This window comes from Tribolium madens, unplaced genomic scaffold (assembly GCF_015345945.1).
Source record: "Tribolium madens isolate multiple individuals breed KSU strain unplaced genomic scaffold, Tmad_KSU_1.1 Scaffold_11;HRSCAF=98;Tcas5.2_LG3b, whole genome shotgun sequence".
NCBI classification, from domain to species: Eukaryota; Metazoa; Arthropoda; class Insecta; order Coleoptera; family Tenebrionidae; genus Tribolium; species Tribolium madens.
This window is the reverse complement of record NW_025400975.1, coordinates 4838683-4852086: the sequence shown is the minus strand read 5'-3', so window position 1 is coordinate 4852086 and position 13404 is coordinate 4838683. Positions and strand designations below refer to the sequence as shown.

At 33.0% G+C, this 13404-nt stretch overlaps 1 protein-coding gene across 2 annotated transcripts in view; it reads left to right on the top strand.

Moving 5' to 3' along the window:
• The window catches only part of LOC123011158 (FH1/FH2 domain-containing protein 3), a 79194-nt gene that overhangs the window by 4333 nt on the left and 61457 nt on the right, over positions 1 to 13404 (top strand). For both annotated transcript variants that reach the window (XM_044408600.1, XM_044408519.1), the window contains exons 2-6: positions 4942 to 5004; positions 5181 to 5292; positions 5349 to 6935; positions 6985 to 7834; positions 8182 to 8227. In XM_044408600.1, the coding sequence (XP_044264535.1) occupies positions 4942 to 5004; positions 5181 to 5292; positions 5349 to 6935; positions 6985 to 7834; positions 8182 to 8227 (2658 nt within the window). The remainder of the gene's footprint in view (positions 1 to 4941; positions 5005 to 5180; positions 5293 to 5348; positions 6936 to 6984; positions 7835 to 8181; positions 8228 to 13404) is intronic.

Below are 13404 nucleotides of genomic sequence, written 5' to 3'. Positions count from 1 at the left end.
TTTTAGTTTATAAAAAAGTGTATATATTCAAATTATTTTTTATAATAAACCAGTATTGAACCCCAAGTTCTTACTCAAACAGTAATTTTATTTTCTAAAAAAAAAAGATGCCTTATATTTTTTTCTTAGAACCAATACGAAAGCCGTAATTTCAAAATTAACATTATCGTAATTATCAAAAATTTAAATCATTCATTATGAATCTTAATTTTAGAATTACGATGGATATTGGTCGTATAAAAAAATCCTGAACAGTGACGACCAATAGTTTCGGAATTATTGTTAAATATCCGCTCCGGATTCCAGAAAAAAATAACAATAATTCTAAACTTCAAAATTGAACCATGAAACGTTTGTTGGTCGAGTTTAAAAAAATCAAATTTTTTGTTGTCTTAAATGATAAGCAGCAAAAACTTTTCCTTCGACCCTAAGAGAAAGAAAAGTGGCTAATTACTTTTCTGGGAGGTAAAAATTTTGCTCACTCCTTTCAAGGTGGTAAAAATTTTACTTCCTTCATAGAAACCAAAAAACATGCAAGATTTAATGGCGAAATTGGAATATCAAGTGTAATTGTTAGTTTTAAAGTTTTTCTTGATGGATCATAGTAAAAAATATATGTATTACACTGGAGAAAATCGTCTTTTTTCCCTGTGTGGTTATTGTCCGAAACTTGCGAGAGGAAAAAATACACTTTCTTCCTCTGTAAAACAAATAACTATTGAAATCGAGGTAAAATTATGCGCTGATTACGTTGTAATTGGTTAAAATGCACTCTGATGAGTGGTTTTTAAATATTTGATTTTGCCTGACTGCATGTTTTAACAATTTTTTTTAGATCTGTGAAATTTCAATGAAAAATTTGTGTTTTATTAAAGACTGATTTTTGTAAGAAGGTAATAAATTAAAAAAAAAATGAAAGAAGAAACAAAATTCTGAAATCTTTTATTTGAAAACACTTAAACGGTCTCAAATACGGTGACCGGAAAGATGTGCACAGGAAATAAGCGCACTGGAAATAAGCACACAGAAAAAAGCGCACAACGAAAAAAACGCACAAGGGAAAAAGTGCAGCATTAACTATTATTTATTTTTATTTAGGTACGTTGGTGGTACGTTACAATTTTATCTTGGAATTTTAAATTGTGATATACAGGGTGAATATAAAGTATGGAACCAAGCGGTTTTATTTTTAATCATTTGCCCCCAGAAAATAATAATTAATACAAATTAAATTAATATAAAAAATGTGATCGTATTTTCAGAACTAAATTTTGTTTTGTTTTTGAGTTATGCGATTTTTTTTTGTCAAAATTGCAATTTATGTGAAATTTTTTTTTTGAAAAAATTAAATATAAAGCAGATAGTTGTAATACTTACAGTATAGCTTTTATGAGAAAAATGATTTTATAGTGGGTTGCCATTTAAAAAAAATATTTTTTTTGTAGAACTCAAAAACAAAAGGAAATTTCGAAAAATTTTATTCTTGTTAAATCATCACATTCTTATAGTACTTTATCACTTATCAATTAGTTTTTTCAAAAAATAGTTTAAGCAAAAAACGTTTGGTTCCATACTTTTTATTCACCTGGTATTAAATATATTCATGTTTAAAAACTCCATAAAAACGCCTATCCCACATTTCGAGTTCTGTTTTGCTTATTGTTTTAGTTTATAGTTACTTTTACATTTGCACAAAGTTTCAAAATCATATCTTCAACCTAAAGGTTTTTTAAAGCAAAATGCAAAAAAAAATTAAATTTGCAAGATTTTATCAAATTGGATGTAGAATTTACTAAGTAAATTTTCAACATGCGTTTTTGTCTTTGTAGCGTTTTTTTCCCGGTACACAGGTACGCTTTATTCCTTGTGCGCTTTTGTCCTTGTGTCCTTGTTTCTGTGTGTTTATTTCCTCTGCGCATCTTTCCTAGATTCCCCAAATACAACATGAATTAAATAATCGCTAGACAAACCGTACAAATATATTTTTTTTTTGGTGCGATGCCAAAAATGAAATGACGCCTGACGTTTGTATAACACCAAAAAACTAATTTTAAAATCGATTTTTTATTGAATTGCTTACAAGATTCCTTCCGTCCCCAGACAAACCGATGCCGCCGAAACGATCCGAAAAATGTGTTTGCAGTCAATAGAGGGCGTCGCTTAAAAATAACCCTAAGCCATACATTACTTAGTCCGAAAAGTAAACTCGGTTGACAGTTTTATAAGCTTACTTTAGAAATGGGATATTTTACATATTGGACTCATTATGTTTAAGGATAATTATAGAAGTTTGAGTCGAGGCGTCTCAAATTTTCATTAGAATAGCATTGGCTCCTCGTATCTAGGTAGCTTTTTGAGAATAATGAGCGCAATAAATATAGAATTAGATGTTCCTTGAATTACATTCATTAACCCGTTTTTCTTTGRACTATTTCCGTGTCTTGTAAACTTGTTTCAACAAATTTGTAACCAGGAGTAGGACTGCCACAGTAAGAAACGTGTTGGCGTTGGTCTGTTGAGAAAATTTGGGTTATGTAAACTGGGATTATCTAGACCGGCAATTATAAGTTGAGCGGAACAGTAGGATGTTTATATTTTATATTTATATGTGAATGTAATTCGACAAGATTATTATRGCAGTCTGTTTTGTAAATAATTGATCACCATAAACAAAATGGAGATATTTATGTAAAGAACAAATACCGATGAAGAAAAAAACTATAATGCTAAGAACAGATTTTAAAGAATTGCTATTCTTTGCTTTGATTTACATTCGATTGTTCATTTTTGTAAAATAAACCTTTTAACGAACCAATTTTTTAGATAATGCGACTCGCATCATCTGATGCGACCGCTTAAAATACTCTAGGACGAGTAATTTTTGAGATATCGAATTATTTTAAGCGTTTCAAGGCACTTACTTAATAGTTCAATTTTTTACCCAGAGCACCTCGGATCGACTCTGGGTTTCAGCGTTCGATAGATAATTAAAAGCAAAAAAACATTTTTATCTTTTTTTGTAGCACTTTTAAGAAAAACAGCTTTAATGTTAAAAAACCGGGTTTTTTACTTTTTTAACGACTATAACAAATGAACTATCTATAAACAATATATCGGCATTATCAGCGTACAAAAATTTTCAAAATGAGTAAGCTTGGAGTTGATGTTTCAAAAAAAAAATCTTACTTTCAAACGGCGGTTACCATGGACCTAGTATAGTCCCTCCATGGCGGTTACAAACACCRTCATTAAGTTTTTGAAATAAACAGTACTTTGACTCCGTGTAGTTTAGTAGTTAAAGACATTTAAAAAAAAATAATTTTTGTTGTTACATATCAGCAATTTTGTCGCTARTTATAATTGTAGGGCGACAAACTTTTTTTTAATGAAATTTAAATTTTAAGAGCTTTTCAGCGGTAGCAAACATAAGGCGTTACAACTGTTGGTATTAGCTGATACTTGCTCAGGGTATAAGAAATCGGTCAAATTTTCGAAAAATATCAAGATATTTCTAATGGCACCAAATAAGTTTTTTTKCACTTTTAGGGGCCTTAARATTCAAAAAAGTAAAACGTTGTTTCAACGAGTTTGAAAAAAATCAGAATTTATTTAATATGTACAGTTCCGGAATTAARATTTCGGGCAGTAYTGTCATTTTCACAATGTAAACTCTAAAACAACCTTTACATTAATAACCTCATTTATTACTCTTGTCATRTTTATGTCATTTTGACTTAAAAAATAGTGTCACTGRCAGAAAARTTTAATTGTCAAATGTCAGTCATAAATATCATTATGACARTAAAAGGTAGTTTTACAGTGAAGTGACGGAAAAATACTGCCCGAAATTTTAATWCCGTAWCTGTACCTACCCAAGTTATTTCAAAATGTTTATCCTTAAAAAAATTGTAAAAAAGATAAAAACGTTCAAAATATTTTAGTCTTTATATTTTTATAAATTTGTGTGAAGTATGAACAATATTGAAGTAATTTATTATTTTTATTAAAAAAATAGTAAAAAACTTTATCGCTTATGAAATCAAAACGACTATTTAGATCTACGTCGCTTTGCCATTTAATAGATGTTTAAACACAAATTTAATAGTTTTTTGAAGTTTAAAATTAATTTATTTTTTTATTTTTTTCATTYTTTGGGTAAGCAGCTGTGACGGTGCAATTGCAAAACTAAAAAAAGGATATCTCTTCAATCTTCTTGTAACAGAACCGAATAAAACCTTGGCATTCACCAGCGACTCAAAATAAATCTAAAAATCAAAGAGCTGAAAATCCTGAAAACCAGCCACAACAACCGTCCACAATCGAAACAAATTTTTCCGGCTACCGCATACTTTGCATCTATTTTTACTTTCCCAACCTTCCAATAAACTTTATATCGTATTTACATTTCAATTTTTATCTTCGYCATAAACCCATCACAAAATTTTTCTCTATTTTCTCAACGCATACCGTCGCACCACTATTAGTAACTTCCTGTCTGGAGCAGTTTCCGGTTCTTGTTTCGGGTTGACACAACCGTCCTAATCAATTCCAATAACTGAACACTTAGTCACTAGAGACGATTCTTTTCCGGTGGATTAAAAATAAAAAGTATAATGAATTCGGTCTCGCCACATGATCAATTCCATCGTCGCCAAAACAGTATTCTAATTAACTCATTGTTTGRAGATTTGGTAATTGGGCTTTGTTCCGGTGGGAAGATTTTTACAAACAGCTATCAGATTATTCAGATTGCATAAKTAGTCCACATGTGAATAGTCAAACACTGCCAACATTTATTTTGAWCGAAATGCTTTCCAATTGTACCGTGATTGATTATCACTGAAAAATTTGCCCAACCTTGACCGGAACTAAATGCSGCGTAAAATTTTCGAATTTTTTGATACACCCTATATTGAAAATTAATCTTTGGTTTCTTTTCAGGTGCCTTGGAACAAATCGCCGAATTCCTCCACGAGTTTTACTAGCAAAAAAGAAGCTACAAAAGTAAGAACGATCACCCGACTTATTTTTACCTGAAAAAAATTAGAAGCGTCTGAGTCTATGCCAATTATCACAATTCATTAACAAGCTTAACGATGTYTCTTATCTAGMTYCAAGGCGCCCTAAAAAATACCTGTCATAGTTTTAAATGACGTTCATTAACTACATTGTTGTTACAGTATGATTCGAGCTTTGGCAAGAAGAAAGATGAAGAAAAGAGTGCGAGTGCTAGGATTGCTTCGAAATATGGCGCCTATGGCTCAGGCTACCAGCGAGACAGCAGTGCTTCAGGTTTAGTATAATAACTATRGCTATCAGCTCAWTAAAAAACTATTTTATTATTTCAGGAAGCAGCTACTCGAGTCGGCTTAAGCCGACCCTGGAAAAGAAAGATACGAACCACCCTCCTGTCTCTTATAGGGCTTTAGCCCGGACAACGCCCCGATCACGTGACCCTAGCCCTGACAAAAGTTCATCTTCTTCGAGCTATAACTATAATCGGCTTTACCCCACTAGGCCCTATACCAGGTCCGTGAGCCGGGAATTGGACACTTCCACCACTATACCGAAATATTCCGGAAGATCTTCTCTAAGTAAAGATGATGTAACAAGTCGGCGTTCTTCCGTAAGCCGGGAAGATATACCAAAATACACTGGACGTTCTTCAATCGTTAAAGATGAAATTGTACCAAAATATGGCGGGAGGTCTTCAATTAGTAAAGAAGATCTTGTCCCAAAATACACAGGACGGTCTTCGCTCACTAAAGATGACTTGTCAAGGTATAAACCATCAAGTCGGGCCACTTCCCGGGAAGATTTATCTTCAGGATCTCAGAAATATATCACAAGTCGTTTTCTTCCGAAGAATTCAGTTGAGAAGAGTTACACTGCTTACACTAGGCCGTCTGCGATCCGATCTCATGAAACCATCCGGAAAAATCGGGAGTTACTCAATGTCTTGCATGCCCAACAAGAACAAAGTCGGCCTACAAGTCGCTGTTCTTCAATCACACCTGATGATTATGGTGTCAAAACCCCCCCACCTCTSCCCGAAGAAACAGAAACTGTCTCAACCGTAACTAGAGCTACTTCTCCTACTCCCACCACCACCAACATTKCTCGCTCTCGACGAAACGAAATAGCCAAAACTGTAGAAAAACAAATAACTCGAGTCAAAAACCGGCCAAAAACCGATAAAGAAGTCCAATCAGATCGCCTGGATGACACTAGCAAAAACTCAAGGTTTTTAGRAGCGTCGCGTATGGTAGCGGCTCCTTGGAGTTCGTTTCTTGATATGAAATTTTCAAGTCCCAATGATAAGAAAAAAGGGGATCGAAGTCCGAAAAGTGTTTCAAGGACTAGTTCGAACAAGAGTTTGGAGAAGAAATCACCCCCAAAGAAAGTTTCCCCAACCAAGCAACTCCTCCCACCACAAATCCCCAAAAGTGACACGAAATCGTTACATTCCATTAGTACTGCTAATAAGGATTTCAGAAAGTCGGTGCTGAATATGAACCCTGAAGGGGGGAAGAAGAAAGTTGGGAGGAGGAGTAACTCGGCGAGTTCTGCCGAATCTGAGCCGGAAGTCCAGGCTTCGGAAGCGACTGATGTGTCAGAGAACTTGACAAGTTGTCCGTCTTATCACCAAAGTAACTCTTCGAGTTCCAAGTTACCCCAAAGGATTGATAAAGGGTCTCAAAGGAGTCGAAGATCGCCGAGTTCTGATGGTAGTACCTCATCTTCGTCTGCTAGTGAAGAGGAGAAGAAAAACGATTTAAAGGTTACGTCTTCAAGGACTTCAATGGCGGTGTCTTCAGCTGATGAGTCCCCAAAACCGCCACCAAGCCCAAGACTCAAGTCGGAAGCTGAAGCCAAGTCGTTTTTAATGAGGGCTTTGGCCCCAGTTACGAGTCTTTTCAAGACAAAATATCAAGGTTTGTTAATTTTTTACTCCTCAAAATACGTTCTAAAATGTTTTTTAAGGGTCTAGTGACAAAATCAATTGGATGGACTCAACCCCCAGCGACAGCCCTCCGAGCACGCCAAAAACTGACCAAAAACCCGCGAAAAACTTCAAAAGGATCGAATCTGGTGAACGTGCTTGGTGGTTAGACGACACCACGGCTTCCTCCTCCCTTCCCCGAGACTCCGAAAAGAGTCAAACTAAACCCAAACCTTTTTTGCGCAATGTCGAATCCGGGGAAATCCCTTGGTGGCTCGACAAAAACGCTGAGGTTCCTGAGGGAGTCCAAACGTATCCTGAGGAGTCCTCTCAGAAAATCTTCCGGTTGGGTAGTACCGATACTGAGCCTAGTAGCAACATAATGGATGCGGAGTACCAAGAGCGTCACAAAATCAGACATATCGACTCAGGAGAGCGTTCATGGTGGCTCAGTAGCGCTGAGAACATTCCCGAAATGGTCCAAGCTCAGGAGAAGAGCGAGAAACCGAAGTACGCGATCAGACATCAGGAGTCGGGGGAGAAAGCTTGGTGGTTGCAGTCGAATTCACACTCACATGAGCAGGAGTTTGATCAGACTCAGGCCCCTTTAGGAGATAGGGCAAGTCCTGAGGGGTTGGAGATGCCAAAGGAGGATGAGGGGAGACTGAGCCCGTATGATAATGTGCCAGTGAGGGAAAAGGGAAGGAAAAAAGCGAATTTGTTTATCTCAAAACATAGGAATATTGATGAAATTTTGGGGGGGTGTGGACCAATGTGGATTTTTGATTATCAGAGAGAAGAAAAGGAGGAGAAGTGTATGGAAGTGGATGCCAAGGAGGTTAGGATTCATGACAGTACGGCCCAGAGGGGGGTTATACAGCCCACTAGGATGTAGGTCAAGTTTTTACTACTTTTTTTTTCGATTCTTACTCTATTGTTGAAAAATTGAAACTAAGGCGGATTTGTGGTCATTAAATACCTGAAAAACTACTTCTTGGAATAAAATATTCTCTAGTTTGCATAAGAAAAACCGTTCTTTAGCGAAACCGAAAGTTACGATCTTTCCTCGTGACAGTATTTACGCTCTTGTCTAGGAAATTAATTTTAATTAAAATATTTTAAAAAATCGTATATTTTGTATCGTAAATAATTGTTCGACTGGTCTCAGCGTTATTATTTATCGCCACCTGAGAGCAACAGCCGTTGTCGGTACTTAAATGTTGGATGTTTCGTTTCAGTGACAACATCGGTGGTTTCCCGAAGACTTTTTCGCCGTACGGAAAGGTAAGCAATTTGTTGTTTAATGACCTCTCGCGATTTGCATTTTAATCGTCTTTTGAGCGCACATAAAACGCTACGGAAAAAAAACCGACTTTATGAATAATCATCCGTAACGTCCATTCAACAGACTTTTTCCTCATCGTCGCTCGGGATAACGAATATTTGAGGCAATAATGCGAACGCCATTGGTGAATAAGTAATAATAAAAATCAAATGTTTTAATTCTGTTTTGAAAAATGAGTAAAGTGAGTTAGTTGATTGAAACTTTGAAATAAATTATTTAAGAACGAAAAATTATATGAAAAAAATGCAGCAAGAATCGAATAAACAAAAAAGACATCGTGTTGTAATAATAATATAATAAAATACCAGTTTGGACGTTGTTAACATAATAATATGTATTTTTTTCTGATTAACATTAGCATTAACATTAGGCCCCTCTGGATAAGTCACCGCTAAAGGCACTTACCGTTACCAACTTTTTCACTATTGTCGGTTCGGTTAATTATAATTGTCACCAGATTATAAAATGTGGAACCAACCTTGAATATCAAGAATGAACGCTCTGTAACGTTTGTTTAAAGAGCAATTAGCAGATGGGTCTCTCAGCTGTGGTAGTTTTGAATTTGAATAATTGATTACGTAAGAAGCGGCCTTCGCGGGTATAGTAATTGAAATTGTGAAAAAATGAGGTAGCTGTTATATTAATTTAAAAGCAAAATGTCAACGGACACTGATGATTTATAGATGAACACAATTATGCATTATATCGAAACAACTACAGTGTTGTAATTATGCAAAAATTGCAAACTGGCTGACAGTTAATTAATTTAATTACTTGTTTTTTATCTTTATGTGACAACATTTAAAAAAATACATAATTTTAATACATCTAGAAGTTGAAGAATTCTTGTGCTAACGAAACTAACTTCAGTCTATAATGACTATTTTATTGTTTCTTTTAACTCTGACAAAACAATAGCTTGTAGTAGGAAGTTAATTTTCAACGGTTATCGCAAGTGTTGGTAACAATATTTGCTTTACATTCTAAAACAGTTCCATCAGAGGAATACTTAGTTTAAAATTTATTGTTTATGTTAAAAACGAATAACTCACATAAACATTAAGATTTCTATTTATTGTCGTTGCTTAATTGAAAATTGTTTTAATATAAACATGACAAAATAACGGCACAAGTCTTTCTTACTTTATGCACATACAATTAGTGTCGTTTGGAGTGAGAGCACTTAAATATTTACATTTTATTACACGCAAATGTAAATGCTTCTCTTTAAAATAATGATGTGTTCAACAATTCAACGAATTAAGTGATTTTGTTAAGCAAAGTGAATAATCTACAACAAACAAAAAAGACAGAAAAAAAATTTCTTAAAAATATTTTTTATTTTACAAAATAGAAGGCATCTAATTCACGCAAACAAAACAAAGGAAAAGTTCATCTCGTATTTTATTTATTTTTTATTGCTAATGAGATTCTCTCTCGCTTTTGATTGTTCCAAAGAGAAATTTATTTACCTAAAATTCATTCTTATTTATTTTCGTATAATAAAATTTACAGTAATTTTTAAATCAGTATTTAAAAAAAAATTTTTTTAATAAACAAAATAACGAAAACAAGGAAAACATTCATCTCGTATTTTATTTGCTTTTCTTGCAAAATGGAATTCAGTTTTTTATTTACAAATTGCATTTAATAAAATTTATGGAATGTTGGTGATGTTTTGTCATTTATAAAACTTTTTAGATATAATTTTGACAAGTTTATAGACTCGCGAAGCTGTTTATTTTGCAATAATCAATATGATACGGTATGTCAAATACTTCTAAAGTTGTGACGAATTTTTCATAGCCTTATTTATTAAGAAAAGTAGGTAACACATATGACATATATTTTATGAAAATCGTAAAAAAAGTGTTATAAAAAATTATTCATAATGATTCATATAAATCTACCACCATATTATGTTGTGGACCAAAAAAGTGAATTTAAGAGGCGGTACAAATACTTGGAATATTTAGGAGTTTTAATTATTTTAATTATTGTTTTATCAAAGTTAAGACGAACCATAAAAATCAGCTTGAGTTTTAATATTGATAAAATAACATAATTTATTTTTACTACTAGAAAATTTGATACAAGATTAGAAATTTTTTGTTCTTAATGCTTCTAGCAACATTTTTAAGTCTTAATAAATAGAAAACAAAAAAATGTTGAAGATTAAATTTGTACAGTTCTGATTTAAAAGCTATTGCAATGTTTACATACAATTGTAAATAATACAAAATTTGTAATAATGTATAATTTATTGTTGGTTTTATTTTTAATCAGTGGTAAAAATTATGGAATTTTTAAATTTTCTAATATTCTATATTTAGAAACAGATGATTTATTATTGCGGATGATTGCTGTCAAGTTGTCAATTACGTTTATAACGGTTTTATTTATAAATTTTACATAAATAAGATATGTATCCTTACTTGATTTTTTCAGTCTTCCTACATGTATTTTTTTTCTTATGGGAAAATAAACATTTCAATTATCTCAATTCAATAAATATATTCCAACTTTTCTAATTAAATTCGTCCCAAATTCGCCAAACCTCCCCACCAGTGGCGTATCCCTCGCGTGGGTGGAAAATGAGAGGCGTCAACAGCTGAACTCTTGCATAACGCAAGTGCGTGTGCGGACTTTTTTCCGGTTTTGTGTAGTTTAAATCACATTGGAAATGCACACCGAAAGTTGCCACAGAAATTATATTTATCGGCCATGTGATTGCTTTTTAAACTCGTTACAAGTGAGGAAAGTTCGGTAAACCCGATATCACCTTGCCCCATTTAGCGGATCCGGGAGAGAGGAGGGAGGAGTGGAAAGAAAATTATTAATTAGATGCTACTGTGGCGGATGGAATAATTTATTACAGCGGTCAAGGGCGGGAAGTACTCCTTACTTAATCACACGATCGACTCGAAATGGGTCACTGGAGATATTTCATGTTTCTGAAATATTTAAAATTATACGAAATTAATGTTTTCTCGGAATTACTGGTATTTTTCGAAATTTTTGGAGATTACTTAAAATTTAGCTGTTTCCTGTCTATTATATGCCATACTGATGGTTCATTGTTGCCAACTGTAAGATTATCATGCTAAAGCAGCAGTCTTTTCTCACTAGGAAATTTTTATTTTTTTTTTTTACTTTGATGATGTTGCAGTATTTAAATTAAGCTTGCATTAGACATTACTTTGGAATAATCTGTTATAGGAACTAATTTTGTGATATTTTTTGTAATTTTATAGTCGCTTAACAATTTTATTACCAAGTTTACTCAGTGATAGCTCTCGTTTCGAAAGTTTTTCCTGCGATAACGCACTAAATTACCAAATTTCTTCGGTAAACACTTATTGTGTACAAAAGCTCGTCCGGAATTAACACGACTAGTCAAAAATACGTAAAACTAACAAAATTCTTCTAATTACCAACACAGTAATGTAAACTGTAAATAATAACACGGTTGTGGATATATCCTTGTGACTTGTTCCCAAAGATTAACTCGCTGGCTTTCAAGAAGCTTATTCTAACTGGTTATTTTTTTATGTGTCTATTGTTTGGTGCTTGATGAGGTCTATTTTTAATAATTTATTTTAATTGAGAGTAAGATGATGTTCGTTTGTAAAAGTAAAAGGAGATTTTACTAATTAAAAAAAAATAAAAACTGTGAAACCACCAAAACAGTATATGGATGTCCATATATAATTTTTTCCTTATAAATAACAACAAAACAGTCATTTATTCTCTGTAAATGTGCTATTTCGCAGCCAGTTTCGCTCCATTCGTTCCTTTTTTAATTTCTTAATATTCTAGTTTACTTATCATCAAGTCGGACCAGTTTTATGAAATGGACAATATGGCGCCACAATTTGGCTCTTTACAACCATCTTAGCATAATTTACCATCTTCGGGTGGCTGTATTTGCACAGTCCGTTATTTCTACATTAACCATCAGATTAGCGACAATTCTACTCTCATAACATCTTCCATATTTAGATTTTCGTCCATTTAAAACATTTTATTGTCCGAATATCAGATTTGAAATTTTCTTCACGACTTTTTGTTATTCATACTCTGAACGTGGTTTAGTCTGCGGTCCGCGTTCAAGATACAAGATCAATCGGTGCACACGTGACCCAGCGACCACTTTCATTCATTAGAGTTATTAGACTGTGCCCRTGTTGATATTTCTCGAAATSGACAGGTGAGGCGGCCAGTGGCGTGCCTTTATGAATACTATTATTATTATTATTCTTTATTCCTAACAGACTGACGTCTATAAAGGAAATATTAAGCCAAAATATAACTATAAAGACAATTGTAAACAAAATATAAAACGAAAATAATGAATATGACGAGTTATTCAAATATACACATCTAAAARTTGGATATTTTACGTATTGACTAGTTTTTTGCCACATTTTGACTTCAAAATATACTCACAAGAAAAATTTGTTGACGTTTTAATTTAAAATACCAAATATAGCAAATTTTCTTTTAATTTAAARAATTCGACGTGTGCGATTTATAATTTTAACCTAACTTTTGCGTTCTCAAAAACATTATACATAAAAAAAATACATTTGATGAGTTCTGCACGTGACTAAAGTTAATGTACTTATTTCTGAGACACGTTGTATATTAATATTTTTTATAGTTTTTCTTCGCTTTGCTTCAATCAGGGGATATACCCACAAAAATCAATTTTGCGATTTATAATTTTAACCTAACTAACCTAAATTTTGCGTTCTCAAAAACATTATACATAAAAAAATACATTTGATGAGTTCTGCACGTGACTAAAGTTAATGTACTTATTTCTGAGACACGTTGTATATTAATATTTTTTATTGTTTTTCTTCGCTTTGCTTCAATCAGGGGATATACCCACAAAAATCAATTTTGTTTAATTAATTTATCTACATGATGTGTAAGAAATTGCTGACCAGATTTTTACCAATGAAAGTTCTAAAAAGTTCTACTAAAATTAGTTGATAAAAGCACTCTTTAACATTGAATACAAAATAAACAAATTTTTAGGACCAGTTAAATAAGAGCAATAAAGCAATATATTTTTTTATTCTTTAGTTTTTCACGTGCTAGACATATA